General features: G+C 38.7%; 1 protein-coding gene across 2 annotated transcripts; it reads left to right on the top strand.

The window, feature by feature from the left end:
- Positions 1-792: 792 nt before the first annotated feature.
- On the top strand, positions 793-24,151 carry fign (fidgetin). 2 transcript variants are annotated; one of them, XM_040148800.1, is made up of 3 exons: positions 793-862; positions 1,716-1,750; positions 21,679-24,151. In XM_040148800.1, exons 2-3 carry the CDS (start codon positions 1,726-1,728, stop codon positions 23,913-23,915), a joined length of 2,262 nt encoding a protein of 753 aa, XP_040004734.1. In that variant the 5' UTR covers positions 793-862; positions 1,716-1,725; the 3' UTR covers positions 23,916-24,151. The 2 variants fall into 2 exon arrangements, with proteins under 2 accessions (XP_040004734.1, XP_040004735.1); XM_040148801.1 differs by lacking the exon at positions 793-862 and having other exon boundaries at positions 1,693-1,750.
- Positions 24,152-25,889: the final 1,738 nt, after the last annotated feature.

Here is a 25,889-nt window from a genome sequence, read left to right as displayed (position 1 = left end):
ACAACAAACAGCATCTTAACAAAGGTTTCGTGAGGGACTATTTCTTGGCCGGGTGCAGTGACTTCCTGTGAGGTTCCCAGTGGATGTGAACTCTCAGCAAGAAAGCAAATAAACACATTTGAGTACAGTATATGAAACTATTGATGTAATAAATTGTATTACCTCAGACAAACGTGCTACTCTAATGACCCCTGTAGTGAAATCAGCTCGGAAAAATATACAGGCAGGTTAGTGAAGATTAGTCCAGGATTACTGATTCCAAATATTCCAAAAAAGATTCCAGTACTGTAGATCCATATTGAGGTGATCCTTAGTGACAAATCTGTCCAACAGTGTTTAGCAATGTATTTGAAACCTGTTTACATCTATCTAACAACACATCATGTTTACAGGTGAATGTACAATGGAGAGATGTGCAGACTGTGATATAATGAAAAATGCGCATAACGCGCCTCAGAACGTGCCAGACACTACAGACATACACCGGTAAAGGGCAGAAGAAGGCAGTTTCCAGTAGCGCCTGCAGACAGTACAATTAGATTGTTAATACATCAAACTGCCTCTGGCGTAATGTCACGATAGGCTACTTGTGAACTGCTGCTCATTAAGGTCGACTCTCTTTGAATTTGGCTCCCGCCGCAGAGAACATGCGCAGTGTGGAGCGTGCTGCCTTCAGTCAGCAGAGCAGCTGTCCAGGGTTTGGAATTCCAACATGGCAGAGGCTGTGGTCAGTCTTCCCCTCACTAACTTGGAATGGTTTCAAATCGCGAGCAGCCGCGCTTAACCCCAGCGAGCCCTTCATCTGCGCGCTCACCGGATCGATGGTACTGTAAAACCTGACGCCGCCCTGGCACCCACGCAGGTGAGTCGCATCCTCTCTACCAGTGATGTTAACAGATTAAAAAGAGAAACGGGGCAGCTCTGCACGCGCAAACGCGCTCGCTGGCAGCCCGTGTCGCGCGTCACAGAACCGCAGCGCAGTCACCGTGGCCGGTCGCCCTGCGTTTTCCGAAGCCAAGCGGCTTGTCATCGGTTAAGAACCGACCAAATAGTAACTCGGTCGTTTCGGGATTAGACGGGACATGGCAATTCATGTTTCACCATCCGCGGTTCGAGGAGGTGGTTACACACACGGCCGGAGCCAGTCTCGCAAATAACTTTCCCGCAACGAGAAGTTTTTGCATGTCAGCCTGAATAAGACTTGCCGCGATAACCGTAGGAGGGAGGCTAATGGATGGGTTGTCATTGCGCTCTTAGTGGGACAACTGCTGGCAAGTAATCTATTTTAAAAGTAAAGGGAGGGGGGCATCACGCTGGCTTAGCCTCTTCCTCTAATGGGCGGCATGAAGAATGTGTGTTTTATGTCATCTAGTCTCTCACATGCTTCCTATTCTCTTGTTTCAACTCGCGCAAGAAGTGACAGGCTCCAGCCGTGCCTGTGTGGCTCTCGCGTCTCCGTCCAAGGTCTTTTTTTTTTTTTTTTTTTTTTTTTTTTTTTAAATCTTCTCTTACTTCCATGTTCCGTGTTCCTGGTGTGTGTTGTTCTCAATAACACGACCTGAATGGAGATCTGAGGAAAGAACAAGGGACCGTGCGTTTTTAAAGTTGTGAAACCCGATAGCTGAGGAAAAAGTGCCTGTAATGAGAAGCAACCTTTGGAATTCCTCCTCGTGAAAATTCCGATTCTGCTGTTTTCCCTCTCTTCTTGTTTTTAGGCTTGAAGACATGATCACTAGCACCAGTATTTATGGTATGTTAATTTTGTAATTATCTTTACTATTATTATATTGTAATTATTATTTCATATTTTGTCATATTTGAAAAGAGGCTGTTATTGCAGTAATGTATTTTTTTTGTGTGCATGCATGCTTCATCTTCAAAAGTTGATTTAATTCAGGTTATAACAATTTAATGACCATAGCCCAGAGATAAGGGCACATTATGTGTAATTTCATACTAATGGCATTATCATTTAGGTTCAAAGTACCTTGTGATGGTAAAATAATTTGCCCCCATTTTAATTTGGTTGGGTTTCTTACTGACATTCTTTATATGCAGTTTATCTTTCTCTTTTTCATTGCACTGCTTTCATATTTTTGCATGCATAACTTTGCAATATGATTATTATCTCTAATAGACAATGGATGTGAATTTATCCAGAGGGGTTGCAGATTTTCATTAAGAGATTAAATATTCAACTCACTTAAATCCTTTTTTTGTTTTTTTTGTTGAATCTGCTCTTTTGTAATAATTTCACCCAAAAATTAATAGTTACCCTTAAAAGAATTTATAGAAGATATTCTCATGACAGCTTTAAAAATGTCATTTATTTTAGAATTCATTACATAGCTGTGACTCAGGATCACTTGTATATAAGTTTAAAAAAAAAAAAAATTACCCCCCCAAAAAAAAAAAATTATAATGACTATTAGGAAAACACACAAGTGTGGGCTTGTTTTAAGTTTAATTTAGAAAGTTACCATGTGCTTTTAACAATTCACTGTCGAAAGTTTGAACTCATTTGTGATCAAATGAATTCAAAGGCAGCGTCAGAAATAGCTGTTATTTATGTTCCAATGCAAATGGTTTGTGACAAGCCAGTAAATGGATCTGAGCATGGACACAGAGTCAGGAGAAGTGAAAAGTTGTGTGCTGTTTCTCTTTTGCAAACACTTTCTCCTAAGTGAACCTTTTCCACCTCCATAGAACAATTTACTTAATTGTGTTCACACATTTCATTTGCATGTTTTGCTTTGAGAGGAAATTAACATCATCAGCAGTGAGCTGAAGTATGTTTTTATTCCTCTTCAAAAATAACAGCATTGCAGCATCTGTCACTCAGTAGAAAAAAATGTACATTATTACCACATTCATTATGTTTGAGTGTGTGGTTGTAAAGTGTTTTTGTAGAGTGGATATTAAATTTGTTGGTTAGATTTTTATGTTTATATTTTTATATTTAGACCCCACCGTGCATGTGTGGTGGGTATTTTTATGACCAAAAAATTTTGATTTGAGCTGCTTAGATATGGACCTTGAGTAGGATGGCAAATTGTTTATTTCATAAAATATGTTTAAATCTGTATTTAGAGCTTGCATACACACTTAATCTTAAATACCCTATACAATCTTTTTAAATGTACCCTTTCATATTTGGAACTCTATAAATCAAATGCAAACTTGTATTTGCATGTATTTTCACGTTGCCGTATGTTCACGCCTAATTTTAGTGGAAAATGGGGTTTGAATGTACAGCGGAAGAGTAGGTGTATCTTGATATATTACAATGCATCTACACAGAAAACAAAATCTTCTTGCAATTACCAAACCATTCGCTCAGAGATTTAATCTTAAGTATCCTAATTATCAAGTACTACCTGAGGATATTTATCAGTTCAAGCCTTGGAATGGTTCCATGTCTGAGCTCCTGCAGTGTGTTAGGTGGTTCTTGCAGGACCTTACTTAACCCCAGACACCTCTGGTGTGCAAGTAAAGAAGCTGACAGCTCTGTTTAATTGTGATAGGATAACACTTATGATAGCAATCTAAGCTGTTGCTTGACATGAATCTCTGAGCCGGATTCGATGACATATGCTGACCCTCCTGTTTTCATCACCCTCTTCACAGAATGATACACATGTTCACACTAAGAGTGACTGTAAATAATAACAAGTAGTTGTGTGAAGTAAACTAAATTGCATCCACTTATTTCACAGTGACAGAAGGATATAGATATGTAGTCATGTTATATTGACAAAGGAATCGCTTGCAGATGGTGGCCAAAGCAAAGGTTTTCCTTTCCACGGTGCAGTCAGTGCACTTTCCCTGTTTTATGTAGTCAGAAGGAAAGAAAAAAAATCATATTTTCCAAAGTAATTTTGAATATATTCTAAATCTTTTTATTCCTTCTTGGAAAATGCTGCTTTAGAAGCTCATATTTATTTTGTGTGTACTAAGTGCACCGCACAAATCAAATTAGATTTCCTGTTATAACACACAGTATATTCCTGGTTCATTGTTAGGTTACTAAAGCAGGAACACAAAAGCATAGCTAATCCTTGACTCATTAGTGTCATGTGTCTGTGTGAAGTAATTCAGCTGCTCTAAATGTTCTGTCCATAATCTGAAGTGTGTAACACTGTCAGTGATCGCCAAAATTGACAGCATGATTTAAACCATTAATGTAGGGGAAGTGGTGAACGGCAGGACTGACACTTTATTCACGTCCACTAATGATGAGTATTAAGGCCAGCTCCTGGATACCTCGAGCTGACTCTGTAAACACCCCCTGGGATGTCTGCAGGGCTGTTGGAAATTGATGAAATGTTCATCTTTACAGAAGGATCTATTTGTCGGTAACTACAAGAAATCCCATTCAGCCTGACTATATTGTTCAAGATCAGTGCAGGGTTGTCATCTTTAAGCAAATATGTTAAGTGGAGTCTTTCCTGTTTTTCATATAAAAAGTGAGGGAGTCCCCAGTGGAGTTAGACTCGAGCAAAAGGGACAAAAAGTCTTTCCTCTAAGTATTCAACGTCTTCCTCCCTCTCTCTCCCCTTTCTTTCTCTCTTTCCTCTGTCCGTCTCCCTCTCTTGTATCCACATCTCTGTCGTTTCCCTCATGGCAGCTCACTATGTTATCTTTGTGTGTTTCTCTCTACACTGACAATTCTTGCAGTGATCTAAGTTGGACTGCATTAGAAAGTGGAGGCAGCTGTCTGTTGCTATACTGAGGGACGTGTTTGCTCTACTGCAAAGATGAAGGACCGTGAATCCTTGACATCCTCCCTTTCTCTCCCCTCCTCCTCCTCTTCCTACCATCTCATTTAGACACAGCGACTGTCTGCTCAGACTTGTTTTTTTTTTCCTCTGAGTGACAGCATATGGCATAGACATTTTCTAAAATGCATGTGCCTACCATTGGCTGCTTGCGCTTACCCTTCATATGTCTCCTAGCTACAGGCCCGTCATGTTATTTTTTTCCTCTAATTCAGACAAATACTTACAGTTTAATTTAGTTGAAGAGATTCTAGTGAATAAAGCAACAGAGGCTGTATATTTAGGAACTAGGCAGACATTTAGAGTCTTACTGTTTCACCGCAGCCTGCAATTGAAATCACTCTTTAGATTTCTTTAGTTTTGTCGTAGCATATATTTTTTTAATTTTTAAGGATTGTATGCAGACATATCTTGTGATTGTGTGTTTACACATATTGTATGTGTGTGTGTGTGTGTGTGTAGTTTTGTGTGCATGCAGGTCTGCCTGTCTGTTTTTCTTTGTGCTTTTTCCAGAACCAGTTTGAGGGAGGACACAATTCCTTGTTCTCTTTTCAATACTTTTTTTCTTTCTTTTTAAAAGGGAACTAATCCTTCCCATATACATGCTATGATGTTATTATGATCCATACCATAATGCACAATGTGCTTACAGAACTTAGGGGTCACTAAATGACAGATCATAATAGAAACACTGTCATAAGTCATTTTGTAGGGCTGGTGTATTCAGGCCATATGTGCCAGGCACATTATTTATATAGAATATAGCATTTGTTGCCTTAAACTCCCCTTTCTCCTCATTTCCAACACATTGAAACAGAGGCTTTGTTTCATCTCCTTCACATGAAGTGTCTCTGCACTCATAAGGAGACAAGGCAGCTCCGAGCCTGTTGGGGATTGGCTAGAATAGACAATCCCCAGGTGTACTAAACTAGGTTTAGCACTAAGGCTTTTAATCTGGACTTGTAGGAGATTCATGTGCATTCATAGATTTGCCTCTGCAATTATCATACCCCCAGTGGCAGCCAAAGAGATGTTTGCCTAAGTCACTGATGTCCTCATTACACTGTTTACATTTTAATTAGACATGCCAAATTCTTTTTTTTTTTTTTTTAGTGGCCAAAAAGATTAGAGGTTTTCCTATCTTTAGTTCACTAAAGATAGGCTATGCCCAGGGTGTTGCCTGGCTGTTGAAGTTGAAGACTTGCAGTATCTTGCAAAAAAATCCAAAACCAAAAAAAACCAAAAAAATCCAGTTCTTGTCTTGTTAATGTAGCCTTCTTTACATCCCCTTGAAATGATTTACAATGCAGTATTTTGTGGCTGAGAATATATTCGGTAGGTTGCTTTATGAACAAGATCTGAAAGGAGTGGCAGTAGACAGCTCTAGACGACAGCATGAACATGTTCTTCATCCACAAGAAATCATACAACATTACATTCTCATGACTGAATCTGCTTCCATATATTTAAATTATGTCTTCGGTCAGATTATTTACTGTTACTCTCAGCCAGCGAATATCTAAGGCTCAAGGACTATGTTTAACAAAATCTACAATTCCATGACTTTTGAAAATAGCTGGCACTTTGAGCTGTCATTGTGTGCCTGAGTGCTGTTGCTTATCATTGAATAACCTTGGTGAAGACAGGTGTTTTTTTTCCTGTCCTTCTTCCAAGGTGTTTTTTATTATTGCGTGCTGTTGGTGAGTTTCGTATTGTGAGAGAGCAGCAAGCCTTTCACAAGGGGATAAGAGAAAACTGCATTTGCTGTATTGAAATTCCTCTTGTGTTCTCACAAAAGAGTGTCTGACTAATCTGGTAATCGAGGCCGCCATTCTAGCTAGACTGAAAACCCATGCAACTAGAGAACCCTGAAGTACTTTTTCATCACAACACATTTGTCTTTTTCATTACAGGTTATTCTAAATAGGACATGTTTGAAATGCCTACTGTTTTATGCAAATCCTCAAATTTGTCTTGATGCTGACCTGTCTTAATCAATATAACCCCTTAAATGAAATAAAACGAAAAAGGACTGTGATCCCACTGCTGTGATACAAAAATGTAGCTTATTTTAAATTTAATAACAGATCAAATATCTAACTGTAAAAAAAAAAAAAAAATTATAATTTTGAATACGTTGTTTCACCTAATAACAGTTTATCACAACCATTTTATTTTGTCATTATAGCAATGACAATACAACAGTTTTATAATTCATGTATTGAAATACATGCTTGAATTAACTTTGATATTCATATTCAAGAGCATGCATGGATTTGCTTTGAATATAAAAGTTCATCTTTTGACTGTTTTCCATCCTCCCACTTATCACATCCCATGCTAATTGCCTCAAATTGATATTTTAGACAATTAGCTAAAATGATGATCAGACGAGATGTGAGATATCAGTGGTTTTCACAGAGTTCTCAGCGATTCATTTGCTCTCCACGGCTGACAGGTTGGCATTGTGCCAGGTACTGGTGGAGGAAGCCTTGAGTGCCAGGACGGGAGAGGATGGGTTGAGGTCTGCCTGATGGTGTGGAGAGGAGGGAGATGAGAATGAGCAGAGGGAAGGGAAGGGGGGATAGAGGGGGTGAGTACACGCTGCCATGGAGGTTCAAGGTGTCAGGCTGCGGCAAAGGCAGTGGGTGTCTGCAGTGACACTATGACATGACCACAGCAGCCTGTGCAGAAGTGAGGCAGGACGACTAGATATTTGGGGATGGCCAGTAATGTTATGTATTGCTTTTCATTGTTGTGTTAGAAAGCTGCATAAACCACAAGTAGCCTTTGTTTGCTTCAAGGTGGGTGTTAGGAATGGAGGTGGACCTCTGACTGATTAGATGCTCTCAACATTTGCTGTGTGCTGAAATAATTAAATATGAAAAGATAAGAAAAGGTTGGTGTTTTGATGACTGATAGAAAAAAACATGTAAATCCTTTGATTTTATAAAGCCTTTTCTCTTTTTCAAAATAACCTGAGTCTAACTTGCATGGCGTAAGTGAATAGTCACTGAAAGTCTTGCCTAGCAGGTGGCCTATTTGACAATCCTTCTTAGAGTCTACATGGAATTAGATTAATTTAAATCAGAAAAAATAAGTGCAAAAAATGAGCACTCAAGAGTTCAGCATCATCACAGATCTTTATGAGGCCTGACACATCTTTTTTTTGTTCATTATCAGGACTTCGCTGTAGGGAGTTGTGTTGACTTTGCGCGGTCTAAAATAGCTGTTACAGTGGACTGCCCCACGCTCGCTCACTTACTTCCACTCTTAAGTATCTGGGGAGGCAAGGTGGAAATACCAAATGAAGTTTGCAATAAACAAAAATTGATGTTCTGTTTAGAAAGGTATGACTCCAGTGTGCAATCTACAGCAGTATTACATCTGCGTAGTACCAAGAGTTTCACCCTTTTTAGCTGGGTGTTTGCAGTGTTTGCACTGTGTCCAACTCAGTTTGCCTACAGATCATTTCTTTCTCAGATCATTGTTATATTTTCCTGATTTAAAGGAAAATGTGTTAACGTGTCATTGTTGGCATTAATAGGCTTGCACCTGGTTTATAGCAGTCTTTCTATACAGTGTAGAACAATAGTGGATTCATTTACTTGGAGCATGATGTTTCTGTAGTCCAAACCCTGACTGCATCGCCTCTCCCACATCTTTAAATGGATCCCATGAGTCTTCGGCTCTGTTGTTTCCATTATTCATTTCAAAACTTCCATGTAGCATGGAGAGGCTAGAGGGGTGAAAAATAATTTTGTGTCTGAAAAAATTGATGTAGAACAAAGTCACTGCTTTATGCAAAGTGTGCCATGCCTTGGGAGCATGTGAGCTGGCGTACTGTAGGAGGAGGGAGTGCTTTTGCAAAGGATGGACTGTATGTGTGTGCATGTGTGTGTCTGATCCTGCCTCTGTGTGTCTGTATGCTCCTGTCAGTCTGTCAATAGGCCTAATGCGGCTCCCTAGAGGTACCTGAGGGAGACCCATCTAGCACCCAGTCAGCTTCTGCTGGCGGGCAAGTAGTGACAACGGGTTCCCACAGAGAGAGGAAGTGTCATAGTATGTATGTAAACTAGTGACAGATGACTGGAGACATGTGGCCTGTAGACACTGAGCCTGAAAGTAAAGCAGTTTTGCCTGTTCGACGTCCTCTCTTTCTTCCCACTTGAGATTTCAGAGAGTGAGCATCAGGCGCCACAAAAGCACAGAATACACTGACAACAAGTCAAAGATGTGAATAAAAGGATGCAAATCATTTGGCATGAAAGGACACAGGCTATGCGCAAAGGTTTTGTTTGCCTTTGAAAGGCTTGTAGCAAAGGAGTGAGGAGTTTTTAGTGTGCAGAGCTTCAGGCAACTTTTCTAGGCCACAGGTCATGTGGGTCAGTGTTACACTCCCTGCAGCCTCACTTCAACCTTCGGTCTGGAAATAGAACATGCAACGTCACCCAGCCAGGAGGGAGGTAGATTCCAGACCTCAGTGGCCACGGGCTGCACATGTGGAATCTGCTCATGTAGTTGACCCCATGTGTTTGAAACTCAGAATGCTCCCAGTAGGATATTGTTATTTCATGCATACCCAAATGAGCAAGGCTCTACATATTGCCTTGTACAAAGTGGACCAGTATACTTAGACTGTTCACTTTCGGCCGTTCACAATTCATCAAGGGAACTCACACTAGCCAGTGGCAGATTTGCTAACAGTATGCACATAACCTGTAAGAGAGGCAAAAACCGTGGAGTAGATGTTTTTTATTGCATGTTTCAGCCAGCAGGCTATTTGCCTACTTTCCTCTTTTAAGCATTCAATGTAATAGATGGAAAGCTGGATAGACATTCAACCAGTGTACAGTTAAGACTCAAGAAAGCTTTTTTCAAGGATTTTATCCAAGGCTTGCAATCATAGACTGTGAAGTACCTCTACTTATAGGCTCATCCCGCTTTTGTTGTATCAACGTAAAAAGTAGTTAAAAATCTCTATTATTTCAAGACACCATGACAGGATACAACCTAAAATTCCAGTTTGCGTGCAACTCCCATTGGTAGTTATAAATTAGGACAATTTAATAAACAAATATTTGTCTAGTTTGAATATTATAAAAAGTGAATTGGAATTTAATACTGTAATTGTTCTAGTAGCTACAGTTTTCACACTGTATTGGCAAAAAGGCAAAGGGGGTTTGCAGACAGAAAAGACAGGGAAAATGACTCAACGAACAATAAAAACATACCGAGAACACACACAAAAATGGAATATTATCTCGTAGTACATGCTCATTCTGGCTGATATAACTTGTAAAGACTTCCAAGGAGTCAATAGCTCGATACGGGCAAATGAAAGAGCTAAATGCAAACTTACTGTATATTGAAAGACACAATATAACTTCAGATGCAGATTTTACTAAATCTAATCTCGGAAGAACCCTAATTTGTTTCTTTTTTCTTTTGCCTTTCTCTTTTTTACAATCTCTTTTTTCAGTTTCCTGTTCTTCCTGCAACTTTTTTGCTGTTGTTTTGTGTGAGATGCTGCAATGACAACATAGCTTGAAGCAGACATTTGTTTCACCATGATTACCATAACAGGAAGAGGTGAACAGTCATTCAAGTATGTAGGTGGTACAGTGGCATCATCAACTGCCTTAAACAGTTGATGGGTATTTGATCATTAGAGTTGAAGTACAGTATGAGTGCAGATTTGTGTAACGTGAGCATTAGTTGTGATATCGAACACCAGGCCCCTTTCCTAATAGAGACCATTTGAGAGAAAGTTGTATGTTCAAGTGACGGCTCCTGGTGCTGCTTTCCATCCAGGGAAGTAAAATCTATCAGCACTGATGAGTTCATGCTCCATCGAATATATCCGTGCCAAACTGCTTATTGTGAGCTCCAATAGTGCTATTGTGCTATTCTCTAGTCCATGTGGTGCAAAGAGCCAATTCACATTTGAGCAATGGGTGACCCTAGGTTGTGTATATTGATGAGTGGGATTTGTTTCTTAATAGAATTGTGTCTAATTAATTAGCTTTTAATTGGTTGGACTCTGAACATGCAAATGCAGCACAATGTAGAACAATCATTGCTTTAAACTGCATACAGAACTGCATATTGAGGTGGACAGAATAAAAGGTGGGAAGTGTTTTGTGTCTTTTTATTCTGTTAAGGGTAATTTATGCTTTTTGGATAAAAATCCATTTCTTCCAAACTTACCTGAGAAATAGATTTATAACACCCGAAAGTTGTTAGTTGAACAAAGAGAATATAGAAATATCTGAAATGACTACCTCTCAATTTCTATTAATTATCTCATTATTTTTCACAATTGCTTTGTGCCACAGATTAACCTTTTTTCTTTCCTTCATTTCATAATCTATTAAGGAATGCTCTGGAATAATTTTCATGGCACAGTAATTCTTGCTTTCTTGCCTCATTTCTGTCAAAGCACTGAGCTCTTTGAAGGCCGCCATGCTCTCATCCACCTGCCTCACAGTGGTTTACAGTTGCTTTCAATAGACACTGACAGTTCTCATTCATTTCTGCGAATTACACGACTGAGAAGATTACAGTGTTGCTGGGCCACAACGAGCATATGGATAGACTGCTGAAGTCACTTAAAGTTAACAGTTAAAGTCATACAAAAGAGAAATGTTTGTAAGTAATTGATATTTTGTAGTATTTTGTTTGCTCATAATAACTAGGTTTGTACTTCTAGTGTACAATCATTTGTATGAACCAGCAGCAACTGAAAGCAATTCCTATTTTTGATCAATATTATAATAGTTGATTTAGTAAAGCTAGGGAGTTACAGAGTACACTAATCTTCTGACCGTGTTATTGTGTTAACCACGTTACCATGTTTCACTTTGTGTTTTTTAAGTTTTCAGGTTTTTCAGTACATTGTTGAAAGGAAGAACATGGACTGCAGGGTTTTACTGAAGAGCTACAGTACAACAGCAGGCTAACGTTCTATAGCTTAAGTTGGCATTTTCAGGATGTAGACAGAGACACAGTAACAATAAAAATGATATAAATTATAGTATGGAAATATTTTGAAAATGTGAAATGCCTTTTTTTTTTTTTAAATGTAGCCTTATTTCAATATTATTCTGCTATTGTAACAAGCAAAATATATGTTAAAAAAATGAAGAGAGCTAAAATGAGCTAAAATGAGTCATACCATTTTCTCCTGCCTTCACTGTTTTGCAATGAAACACATCAAAAAAAAAAAGGAAAAATAATTTAATCTCAAAGATGGTTCTTGGGATGGTTTGGTGATCATCTTCTGGCCAACAGCTTCTTACAGAAATTACAACAACAATTGTGATTATGAACCAGCTTTGAAACTTCATTACAGATCTAAGTTGTTGGTTTGATAAGATACCTTGTGCTCATCAGATATTTGGAGATAAATCTACTTGTGCTTGTTTCTATTTACTAAATAATTAAAGACCGCTGAATGCTGATAGGCTGAAAGCATAAAGTTCTCACAGCGAATGCCTCACTCAGCACAAGAGTTCCCAGAGTTTTTTTTTTTTTTTTCATGGAATCAATATTTGTTTTCTGTTTAGCAAATGACTTTGGTGTCCTTGTTATCTTCTTCAGTCCCATCACAAACTCATGTTCTATGGACGGGTGTTTTCTTCGAACCAAAGGTTCCTGTAACACCATATCAGGATTCAGACTTATTTGAATTTTTTGCACACCTGTTCACAGCAGTATTTCTGTCACATTCATAAAAATAAGTAATATTAAATTCCTTGTAAAAACAAACTTATTTTTAAAAGCAAATGCTTTAATTCAGCTCCATGGTACTGTACTGGCCATGCCACCTTAGCTCTTAGAAACCATCGTGTACCAGTGGGCGAACCAATCTTCTAGACAGCTCTATACTTGTAAAAGTTCCCCTTTATGGCTTCACTACTTCACTTCAGTAACTTTATTACAGTATAGCTGAGAGATTTCTATTTCATATTGACCTAAGATTGCTTCAGTTGTCTCATTTCACCTTTTGTCTGGCCTGTGTTGGAGAAGTGACCTTCTTTGAGACTTTCAGTCGATACCACAGAATGCTCCAGAATGCTTCAGCGAAAAGCTAGCAGCAGTCACAGGCAAACATCCTTTTTCTGTTCACTCGGGTATTTTCAATTAGACTTCAATTTAAACTTTTAATCACTTTAATGTGTAGGGAACAATGAAGAGAACAACAGATGGCCTAGGCTTTCTTTGTATAAGCAAAACAAATTTCTCTTTTGAACTCCGCAAGCACATTTGCATTCATGTCTGTATAAAAGCAAGGGGTGATTTTAGGCAAATTCAAACAAATTAGGCTTTTCCTGTATTTTTCTTCTGTTGAACTTAATGTAAGACCTGTCATCATACAGAAATGACGAGTTAGCAGTGTTGTGTTATTTGTGATGTTTCTATCATAGAAAAAAGCTATTTAGCACTAGTAGAAAGAACAAATGTCTCTTTATTTTTCTTGTGCATAAAGTGCAGAGTATCAGTCTTTCTGTGAAATGTTAAAGTAAAAGCCACAGACTGTGTAGCTAGCTGTCAAAAAAAAAAAAGAATAAAAAAGTCGTTTTTCATTTTCATTTTGATTTGTGTCTCAAAATCAGACTGTGAACAATGATGTTCCCTTACAATGTGATTTCCTTCCCATCTTTACCAGGTTAACACAGCTGTAAAGTCTCATGGTTGGAAGTGTGAAGTAATCACAGTTGTGAATCGGACCAGTGAACAAGATAATCTGTTAATTTCCAATGGGGACTTGGCATGTTGGTTTGTAAATCAGATGACTGGTTCCTGGTGCCATTACAGTTAAAGTCAAGGTGTGCTAAATGTGATGAAAATCCAGAAAATCCTGCCAAAATGTTCACTTTACTCTTTGTGTTTTTTCCCACTGGCATTTTCCTCTTTGATTGGAGTTTTCCTTGGGGTAACAGGACTTTGGGGATTGAAGATGTTAGTGAGTAGCTTTTGGTCAATGAGCCTTCATGTAGCAAGGTCACAATCTGCCTCTTTTCTCTTTTGAAGTGTGTAAGTGATCCCTTGAGAGGCAGACTAGCCAAGTTCATAGAGGCTCGCAAAACCACTGCCTCTACTGTACATGTGCTCTATGGTTAAACAAGTTTCACCAAGTGCTTGAGTTCAACAATTGTGTTCTTTTAACTAACAAGCCATTTGAGTATTCATCAGTATTATGCACTACAGAACACTATGAAGCCTGTCTCCTATAATTGTCTCAGTTTTATTCAATGTACAAGTTCTACTTGTGTGTGGAGTGCTGTTAGTTTAGCATGTGTGTGAATTTAGCTATACTTAGGGTAGTAATGGAAGATGTAGCCTCGGGGGCCCCTTGGCCTGAAGAGTCATGGTTTAATGAGCATCACTGAGACAGAGAAATGACAGCTGAGAGAATCTCTCAACCTCACGATTTACGGCATTACAGGGAAAAATGAGAAATACATGTTCCCCTCTAGCCAATATAGTTTATCATTAGCTCAGACCACAAACCCATGGGACTTGAGAATATCCAGGGTATGCAGCAAAGAATACATTATGTTGTAAATTTGAAGTTTTCAGCATCTGTGCATATTCAGTAAGACTCACTGTAGTTCAGTAAGTGAGTTTAGCAAATGACATATGGTGTCATGTTTATCCCCTGCAAACTATAAATATCTTTTTCACAATTCTGCTTATTCTGTTACATTGAAGGTGCAACAAATAGTCTTCCTGTGAATTTGCTGGGTCCAATTATGTTACCGATCACATGTAACAATAACACATAAATGGTCTTGTGTGTGCTCTTTGTATTATTATCTTTTCGAATACATAGAAAAAAGCAGTCGCACATGCAAATATGTTTTCCCATTGTCAACAAATCCCATGAAAAGTAAATCTCTAAAAACAGGACACAAATATTTAATTACATTTTTTTAAAGCAACCATTAGGCACTGTAGTTTTTAAAAAATGTTTCTCAAACAGGATTAAATTTTTATTTGGTGAGGAGTATTTCAGCTGCCAGTTATTATACATTTGGTGTTCTATTTGCAGCATGTGGAGCTGACTCAAAATAAACTACAGTGCCCATGCTCATCACATTGAAGGGACATGTCAACCTCAGCTTTTCATCCTAAATGCTGGAGTGCACTCCCCAGTACTTTTAAAAAAAATCTGAATACCAAAACATTTACACTGACACTCTCACACAATACACAATCATAGCTTTTATTCTACCTCTTTTAAAGACACAGTTTTTTAACACTCACTTAGAATCCAAAGTGGGCATTTGTACAGTAAAATTATGAAAAGATTTCTGAGTGGGAACTTTTACATCTTCTCATTACATTTCAGATGAATTATTCAAATCATTGACTGCTCTGTGCCAGCAAACAGTTTTATTCTTTTGCAAACTCTTACAGCTGCTGTTAAAATAATGTGCTGCAGTTTAGGGAGTTTTTAGACTGACTGTTAGGAGACCAGGCTTTTCTGTACTTTTTTTCTTAATCACCATATTGTGTGTGACGAAAACACGAGACACGACTTAAGCTGCAAGAGTACATTTACTATAGCTGCAGATAAAACAGGAATTATACAATTAGGATTCATACCTCTATTCACAGGTAAAGCCTATGTGCCAGTTAGTCTCTATCCTGGCAGCATGGCCTACAATATGGTTGCAGCTATAGAGAAGGCTGGTGGGTTTAAGCAATAATTTGACCATTCCAGCCAACCCGAGTTTTTCAATATAGTTAAACTGCCAAACTGATTTCATGCAGTCAATTGTAGACCTGCCAAACAACTGCAGAAACCATCTTTCTCATTTCCATATGATAATACGGGGACGGTTTTAACACTATCTAAGCAAACCAATTGTTGGGCTGTCCCTATAGTGGTAAAAACAAACAACTATTTATTTTATCAAAAACTAGCAAAGTTATTATGGTAGAATTCTTCTTGATCATGATTTCTCATGATCATCTGCATTTAAGAAAATGATTTCCTTCTTTTTAGTCTTGTGATGTTTTTTCTTTATTTTGTTACTTTTTGTTTTTTGCCTCTGTGTACTATACATGTGTGAGAATATATTTGTTGCAAACAGGAAAATTACAGTGGTTAGTGACGTTACGGATTTCTAATTAAATGTATGAAAACAGGGTATGAGAAGGGTTTGATGTTTAATGACTACTTTAATTTAATTTAACTTACGATGTGGATGCTGGCTTAGTGAAGTTGATCAGGAGTAGTGGAGCCTCAATTTTGGTCACACAATTTTAAGGATCACAAAGGTCAGCGCTTGTGGGTTGGAAGCCAGTGAGGGATGACATAGGGGCACTAGCAACTCATACTGGTTGGTGAGGCTGCTTGCACACAGGGGTGGGATCTGGGCAGATAGTATGACCCAGCCATGTATAATAGCCTTCCACTGAAGCACCTTTCCGGTACGTGACAAGAAACAGTATTGTGACAACAGGCATGTGTTCAGTGTATTCAATGACTGCATCAAACTCTTCGCATATACTGTACCTGTCGAGATGTGTCAAAATACCTGCGCTTACCTTTCACTGTACATAATAAGCTATACAACCTACAGCCTACAGTTAATGAATACGTATTTACAACAAGCAGTTGAGACTGCTTTGCTGCATTAAAACCTCAACCACAACCGCTACTGCTCAGCAACGTCATGATTGCAAACATTAGGTGCTTCCGCTGCCAGTCGGTATGAAGGCTGTTTAGCTACCAAGGCACAATGTGAGGTTTGCGGTATGCAGCCTGGCAGCATGAGCCCGTGAGGCTGAGCTCAGGGCAACGTAAACCCTGCTCTACAGACAGATTGCCACACACATTTGCAGATCTCAGGCATGGCATGGAGTATAGCAAAAAGTTTGACAATTGAGAGACATACACAAGGTGGAAACGAACAATTATCTGTTTTCCAGCTCTTGAGGCTAAATACTCACAGTTTTCACTCATGATAGAAGGGCTTTTTTTGAGTGCATATATTTCAAGTTTCTTTTACACAAATCATATTCATAGTTAAAGATTTGTGTACACATTTACAGTTTCTTTAAGACAAATCATACAATACACACTACACACTTAAAGAGGCTCGTACATATTCACAAATCAAAGTACACACATACAGATTGAGATACAGTTTCACAACTCTCCACACACAATTGCAAATAACATTTTTATGATAATACACTCATATTAATAAATTGACTAAATGGGGAAAAAAAGATCAAAACATCCACATGCTTATCTCCTTTGCATTAAAATGTATTATCTAAGCTTTTGGTCAAAAGATGCTTACCATATTTTATCTAAGATTTTATCTAATGTTTTTACAGTTTTATCTAATCTGAGTCATTTTTAATCAATATAATCTTTAATTAATGTTTTACTTGTTGTCATTTGAAGTTGTTTGAGGTAAGGCTTGTTTTCAGTAATAGAAGGTAGGCATAAACACGGTAGATACACAGCATGTGATCAAGCAAATACCAGTGACAGACTCTTTTTCACTCAGTTTCATCTGAAATGTTCTACTACAGCTAAAGGTGTTTATGAGTAGATTTTCAGAAAGCTGAGAACAGCTCTGTCACAATGGACTGTCCACTTACTTTGCATTATTGTAATTACAAAGAGTCATGGGAAGTTGTCTGCCTGACTTGCAGGTTAACTACAATAAACATACTGTAAGTGTGTGCTTGTACAGTAATTTTCCACCTTTTGTATTCGGATTAGTACAGAATCCAATGGGATCGGCAGACTTTGATAGTGTGGAGACATGAAGTAATTTGCTGCCATGGGTGGTCAGACTGTGAAATGTATGGGCAGCAGCCCTGGAAAAGACAGTTACTGGGGAAGGCATATCTTTTCTAAATGAGGGGTTAAATGGCACCCTGCCATCCAAAGATTGGAATTACTGCCACATGGAGCTCTAAATTGAGTTTAAATAGTCTTAACTTGATATGCGAGATGAATGAGACTCTGTAGCCATACCGATTACCATTTCACATTGTATTAGAATGTTTTGCTCCACCCCTACTTAGAATATGTCCAGTGAATTTGAATATGAATATGAGCTTGTTTTTATTTATAAACGTAATTACTGTCTGTCTGCAATATTTGCATGCTTGTCAAGTAGAGTGGTCTGTGTGTGCAGAGTAAAAGCAAAAGCTCCCATAATTATGTTTACGACCGGCGATGAAAATCCCAGGGTTGTAATGATCAGTAATTATAAATACTTTTCAGCATGTCTACTGCCTCAGCTGGGACTATTGTGTGGAGTGAAGTGCAGAGTTTGTGCAGCTTAATTATAACATAGTACATGACTAAATGTACCAGTCTGCTTTGGCTCTGCACAACACTTCCAGTGCATAATCACGCTCAAGTCTGACTTTAAAGAGCTCATTACTGTTAGTTTTCTAAAGAGTGGCTTATTAAACACAGTTACCTAATAGGCATCTTTGGTGGTGCAAATTGGTAAAAATGGTAATGAGACTGATTAGGCCACGTTTCAATTACGACAGCTTTCACTTCCCTCCTCCTCTCCCTCAACCCTCCCACCTTCCCCTCCCCCAAACCAAAAAAGAGGAAGGAAAGTCCAGCTCTATATGCTTGGGAATCCTGCTTGAAGGTATTTTGCTCTCTCTCTTTCTCCCTCTCTCTCTGTCCCTCTCTCTCTCTCTCTTACGCACACACATACACTCGTGCACAAACACAGAAAAAGGAAAAGAAAACCGCTCTGCCACCTCTGTGCTTCCTTTCAGCAGCCCAGTAATGAATAGAGAATTGTGCAAGCGGCAGTCCAATTTACGCACTGGGAAATTGGATGGACAGAGTGGAGGCACACTCTTGTTTGCTTAAAAACGGCCTAGGCTACCAGATTAGTAGTTCCCAAAAAGGTCAGCATCTCTGTTTCATCGATGATGATCACTGAACCAGAAATTAAACACCATAGCTCGTGTGTGAGTGTGAGATGTGTATACAATACACAATATATAACACTAATTGTTAGGACATCTCTTTCAATCTCAGTGATGATTCTAGAGATTTTTTGCTTTAAAAAATGTATGTTTTCTCAAATAAATCTCACATTTAACAGGGGATCATTCAGATCTGAGTCATCCTGTGAGATGGACTCCAAAAATTTGACGCATTTTGGACAAAAATAATAATTTTCTTATATGATGATCATCTTAAATTTACCACAGAGGATTATTCAAATCTATGAACGGACAAACAAGATAGTCTAACAAAAGCCTTATTTGTTGGTGGCTGATGAGTGGAATTTGAGCTGGAGCCCCAGGGCTATCTGAAAGCATTCCACTAATAGAGTGCTCTGTAATTGTACCATTTCACAGAAAGACAAATCCATTCCCCAAGTTTTGTTTAAACCAAAGTATTTCAAGTTGGATTCTTTTTCAAAATAGTGTGCTTTATAATTTATTAAGAGAAATCTGGTTGATGCACTGAATCATTTTACACTATATCAACACAAATTGTGCCAACTATTTCATTATGTTACTGCTACTGTATTTAACAGCTCTTTTGTTTATTTAACATGGTTCAGAAATCATTGTCCCTGCATTTCTCTGTGTAGGTTCTGTTTTCATAGAAATGCTTGTAGTTATTCTTTATATTATTCTTTATACTGTAGAAAGTGAAAGTGTTTCTCAGTCTGTTTTTGGCAGCATGCTGTATGTAGATAATCGTCTTGAATGGTTTTCATTCTATAAAATACCTGGTGCTCAGAGATCTCAAGTACACTTTGCAAGTAGCACTTCTTTGATTGTCCAGAGTGGCACATTGTTCAGAGAGGATTAACAGTAATAGAAGAATCTCACTCAAAAAGCTGTGTGTAATTTGGTTATTGAGAAAATGTGCCTCAGTGTTAATGAACTCTACTCAGTGATTTTACAAAAACCATTATTGTGATACTTGCACTGCGATGTCAGTAAATGCTGTGAATGCCTGAGATTTTTTGCAGACAATCCACTGTGAGTTGTTGTTGCCCAAATACAGTTTTGTTTGTTTTGAAGATACATGTTTCCTCAGGAATAATGTGGGAAAAAATGTCATATTCGACAGTTTGTAAAAAGATAATTTAATGGAGTAATAATAAGAGGGAAACAAGACAATAGGTGTGTGTTTAAAGCTTTACTAGAAAAATAATTTTCCACTTAAAACTTCTACTTTTGCATTTCACACCTAACAAAACAGCAGAACTAGATCATAGTAGGTGATTAATACTTGGGAATGTAGAGCATTAGTCAGTGAGACTTAGTTTTAGTATTCTTAAGACTGTCAACTGCGACGTTTTCTTTAGTTCTTACACATTTCAAATAAAAGGTTTTGATTTATATGAAAGATATAATTTAAATTTTGTAATCCTTTTCATTGTAGTGTTATGACAGATTTTTTTTTAATACTCTGTTTTCTGTAGGTTGATGAACCTTTCTGTTCCAGCATAGTATGGCAACCATATTTGTCTGCTCTGGTTTTTTTGCCTCACTCTTTTTTTCTTAATCATTAGCTTGGATAGTTGACAACCATGTGAGCCATAGCATAGATCTCTTTGACTAAAATCTTGTAAATTAACACAATTAGTGCAGCATCATCCTGCTAATTAGCTCCTGGTGTCTAGCGAGGCGGGTGGGCAAGTAGCTGGGAGGGAGTCAGAAGGGAATCTGCTCTGCCTCTGGACAGTCACTGTTTGTTGCCTAAATCCTATGATATGGATTTAACCTACTGAAGTATAAAGTATAGCAGTGCAGCGACCGCTTAGCAAAGGCAAGGACCATTTTAAAAGCCAAGGAAGGTTTGGTTAAATGCATCTTTTCTCATATCATCTTGTAGCTCTTGGTGAGATTAGTGTTGATTTAAGATGTGTGAGGCTCTGCACACTATCTCTGATTGTTTTTAGCCATAATCTCTCCAATAGTCTACTTTCTTTGGGGGTATAGTACATCCTCTGATAATCCCAAACACAGTAAAAGATGACAGCATGTGTAAAAACTTTTATTTGCAGATTGACTTTAGGATTTAACTTGATTATTTATGTCATTCAAACCCTTAAGCCCGTATAGAGAGGCTGCAGAGAAAAAGACAAGTGAAGCATGTTTTTTTCTCCTCCTTCACTCTGTGGACTAGGAAGCAGTAGGCAGACTGGATGTGGATGTAATTCATGCTGGGCTGAGGGGTTTGTGTGATGAAAGCAACAGAGCGCTGCCAAGGAAGATTGCTTTGCTGCTCTCCTCCAAGCACATTTGAAACCGTCTCAGAATGCCTGAGATGAGAGTTGGATTATAGACTGACCCACAATGTCTGTGTCATTCTGCTCTGTGTTGGGTTGATTATACCATGCTAACTAGGTGTTAGATCCCACATCCTTATACTGACCATGATGTGTGTTGAGTTAGTATTGTCTGTTTGTCTTAGGGGTGACATTTAAACATTATGGTGCAAATATTAAAACATTTTCTGGAAGAAAATGTGATAAACTTTTTTTCCTGATATAGAATATCAGAATCTGTTTGCTTTTTTTGTTTGTAATTTCCCACCTTTTCTTCACCTAAGCAATTAGAAAAAACAAGCAATTCATTCACAACATTTTCAAAGTGTTTTAATTGTATACTATTTATTATAGAACATTTAAAAAATATTATATTATATTATATTATATTATATTATATTATATTATATTATATTATATTATATTATATTATATTATATTATATTATATTATATTATATTATATTATATTATATTATATTATATTATATTATATTATATTATATTATATTATATCAGATATTATTTTGAATGATTATTAGCTATGATTTAATACTTACTTTGACATGTTTCTCCCTTATGCGGAATATCTAGGACTAAAGATGCAGTGGACCCCAGAGCACACACAATGGGCAGAACAACACTTTGACATCTCATCCACTACCCGCTCGCCAGCACACAAAGTAGAGGCCTACCGGGGGCACTTGCAGCGAACATACCAGTATGCGTGGGCAAACGATGACATCTCTGCACTGACTGCCTCCAATCTGTTAAAGAAATATGCAGAGAAGTACTCTGGGATCCTAGAGGGCCCAAATGAAAGAGCCCTGCTGTGTTCCTACTCTGATAGCACCACTGGACTCATGAATGGACGAAAGTCAGAGAATGAGTCCTGGCAGGAGGGGATTTACCCGATGAACTGTGCTCCAGATGTTATATCTGTGAGCAAAGCTGGAATGACAGCTGCCCTACCCCCTACAGATGTGTCGGCTAGCATAGGCAGCTCCCCAGGGGTGGCCAGCAGCTTGTCTGAGCCTAGCTATTCCAGCAGTAACTGTGGGAGCCACACAGCCACTACTCTCCACTCGGGCCTCCCCTCTCAGGAATATACTACCAGCTACAACGGCTCCTACCTACATTCTAGCTACAGTGGCCAAAATACTCCAGCCCTCCCTTCCCCACACCCGTCTCCTTTGCACAGTGCTGCACTCTTACAACCACCACCCCCACCTCCTCCTCCTACCCTAGTGCCGAGCTACAACGCCGGGTCTCCAAACCTTCCCAACTACAATTATCCTCCAACAGGGTATCCCTCTCAGACTGCTGTTGGCCCTGGTTATAGCCCTGGGGGAGCACCCCCTCCTTCTGCTTATCTGCCATCCGGCATTGCAGCTCCTACACCAATCCCTCCTTCCACACTGCCTGGCTACACCTACCAGTCCCATAATCACACACCAATTGCACCAACACCTTTGAATGGCAGCACATCCAACTCATTAAAACGAAAAGCTTTCTACATGAGTGGACATGGAGATCTGGACTCTAACTATGGTAATTTCAACTATAACCAACAGCGCTCTTCACAGAGCCCAATGTACAGAATAACAGACAGCAGCGTCTCAGACTCAAACAGGGGCAATGGCTTTGAGAGAAATGCTGAGGCTTCGTCTTTAGCATTTAAGCCAACCAAACAGCCACTGTCTTCTGATCAGCAAAGAAAATATAGCATGCACTCTGGCAGAGCACTAACTCCTCCATCCTATGGATCAACCAAAAGCTCTGTGGGTGATCTCAGAACTGGTGAGCCCTACAGCAAGTTTGGATCTCCGATCATGAGTGAGCAAACTGAAGAGCACAGACAGCACGTCTCTCACTCACTAACAGGGCCTGACATTGGTACGGCTACCTCGTCCATCCATGCTGCAGAGGAGCAACTGAAGAACAGTGATTCCAACCTGGTGGAGATGGTGACCACAGAAATCCTTCAGCAGGGTCCTCCAGTGGACTGGAGTGACATCGCAGGTCTGGATATGGTCAAAGCAGCCATCAAAGAGGAGATACTATGGCCCATTTTAAGGCCAGATATGTTTAGTGGACTTGCCGCATTACCTCGAAGCCTCCTTTTATTTGGACCTCAGGGAACTGGTAGAGCACTGCTGGCCCGCTGCATGGCCAGCCAACTGGGAGCTGCCTTCTTGCGACTCAGCAGCTCAGGTCTGGTGACAAAGTGGCTTGGGGAAGGGGATAAGATCATCCAGGCTTCTTTCCTGGTGGCCCGGTGTCGCCAGCCAGCGGTGGTGTTCATCAGCGAAGTGGACCTGCTGCTGTCAGCCCAGCTCAGTGAGGAGAGCCCAGTGAATCGCCTCAAGGCTGAGCTCCTCATGCAGCTTGACAGTATTCTGACCTCTACTGAGGACCATGTCCTCGTGGTCTGCTCCACCAATAAGCCTGAAGAGATCCCAGAGTCCCTACGGAGGTACTTTACCAAGCGACTGCTCATCCCCTTGCCTGATGGAACAGCACGACACCAGATAATCAGCCAACTGCTCTCACAGAACAATTACTGTCTTAGTGACAAAGAGATGTCACTACTGGTTCAGAGGACAGAGGGCTTTTCAGGACTGGATGTGGCTCAGCTGTGTCAAGAGGCTGTAGTAGGTCTTCTGCATGGCATTCCTGGTACTGACCTGTCAAGTATCCATCCTAGTCAGATGCGACCGGTGTCCTACCAAGACTTTGACAATGTGTTTTGCAAATTCCAGCCCAGCATATCACAAAAAGAAATTGACATGTACACTGAGTGGAATAAAATGTTTGGTTGTAATCAATGAAAGAGACCCATCAACACAATTTCTTTGAACCCAGTAATTAAGTAATAGGTATTTTGCCTTCAGTGAACAGGAAAAATAAATAATGGGGACATGAACATATTGTAAACAGCAAAGGGATTGTCCTTGAAACACAGATGACAGTCTGAACATCACACATTGGTAACAATTTATTAAATTAAATGCTTTATATGGCTCAAGCCATGTGCTCACTAAAGCTCAAATGACACTTGTGGAAGATGCCCCCTGTTTTTGTATATACATACATATATATGTATATGCGCATATATATATATATATATATATATATATATATATATATATTATATGTGTATATATATATATATATATACTATTCTGCTGATCTTGAGATTTAGTTGCTATGAAGTGCCTGAGGTGGTGCTGTTTTTTTTTTTTTATTGTTTTTTTTTTTTGCCTCACAATCTTCATTAGTGACGTGCTAATATAAAAAAAAGCTTTAAAATGAGACAAAAAATTTGCTTTCTCTTTTCCATTTGAACGGTGTTCTACAGCTGTGTCCGTTTTGTGCTCTCTGTGAACAGTTGTGGTTAATTTGAGGTAAAATAAATTTATTGGCATAATTTCAGTTGGACTTCATTACCTGACATGGGTTTTATGTATGTGTAAATCATTTAATAATAATAACATTGCCACTGACTTTTGTGCTGGAATGACGTGATTTGTTTTCTAGCCAATTTAAGGTGAATTTGGTTTTGCTTAACTAGCCTCTCAACTATAGATGAAATTACAAAAAACAAATATTATTTTACAATGTGACTTAAATTTAAACAATAAATTACTATGTAATTGCTGTTAAAATATTGTTACAGTAGTAATTCACAGTGTTTCGCATAAATGTAAAATTCTACCATTTTTTCTTTCGATGTTCTCTATTTGAAAACTCAGGAAAATGTTTATGTCATGTATAGTACCTCATAAGTTTGTGTGGAAGCACTGCACACTACTAGATCATTTGGCTTGTATTTGAAATTTCATCATCAAACCATGTAAGGCTATATAATACCTCAAAAAGGTCAAAATGAATTCAGAAGGTTCTTTCAGTGAATGTATGAGAGTAATTCTGGTTTAATTACAAGACACAAAAAAGTTATTTTTTTGAGGTTCTTTACATTTGGATTTGTTTGAAATTGAAAGTTGTACTATGATTAGACATTTGCCTTTGAAAACAATTGAACCATTATGTATCTTGAATTGTAGCCTTGAGGGCATTTGTGTTTGAAACATAGTTTTATTTCCTGTTGGGTAAAACCATCATTTCCATCATATACAATGATCTTGTTCTTTAGTTTGCGGTTTGCAGACAACACTGTTCAGCTTGTGGTGACGCAGAGCAGAGAGATATTTGAAAAGTGCAGACAAACATCTTGGGGTTGAGGAAGACAACTGCCCTGAGCTATTTCATTCCGTCCTGCTGCTGTTTTATCATTAATGAAACCTAAGGATTATGTATAGCCTGAGTTCCTTTCTACCTCAGTTTGTTAGTTATCTCTGAAAGATAAATTCACGAAGACAGCAAAATGTCAGCACCCATTCTGCTTGTTTGATGCAGAAACCTTTTGAGAGAACACCAAACCATATTGTGCGGTTTGCAAAATCTATTAGCTTTACATTTTGATAACTCCCACGAACCCTGTTTCTCACCACAAAATGCACTTAAAGGGGAATACCACTGAATATCAGGTTTGGTATACACTTTGCCTTTGCCTTAGGACAATTTGGTCTGTGTTAGTTAAAATCCACCAGTGGATCGTGTTGCCATAGCTTCTTTTGCCCCTGGATCCGCGATGTCAAATAGAAAAATCTAAATGTGACAACATTCTCAGTGATGTTATGTGCATATGTTCTGGCTTTGAACCAGTTCTATTAGTTTAATATAATGGATACAGAAGAACTGGTTTGACCTTCAGAGGCCATAACTGTAACATTCATGTATTG

The sequence above is a fragment of the Xiphias gladius genome, chromosome 16 (assembly GCF_016859285.1).
Source record: "Xiphias gladius isolate SHS-SW01 ecotype Sanya breed wild chromosome 16, ASM1685928v1, whole genome shotgun sequence".
NCBI lineage: Eukaryota > Metazoa > Chordata > Actinopteri > Istiophoriformes > Xiphiidae > Xiphias > Xiphias gladius.
Note: the sequence above shows the minus strand (reverse complement) of the source record. Positions and strands in the feature narration are given on the sequence as shown.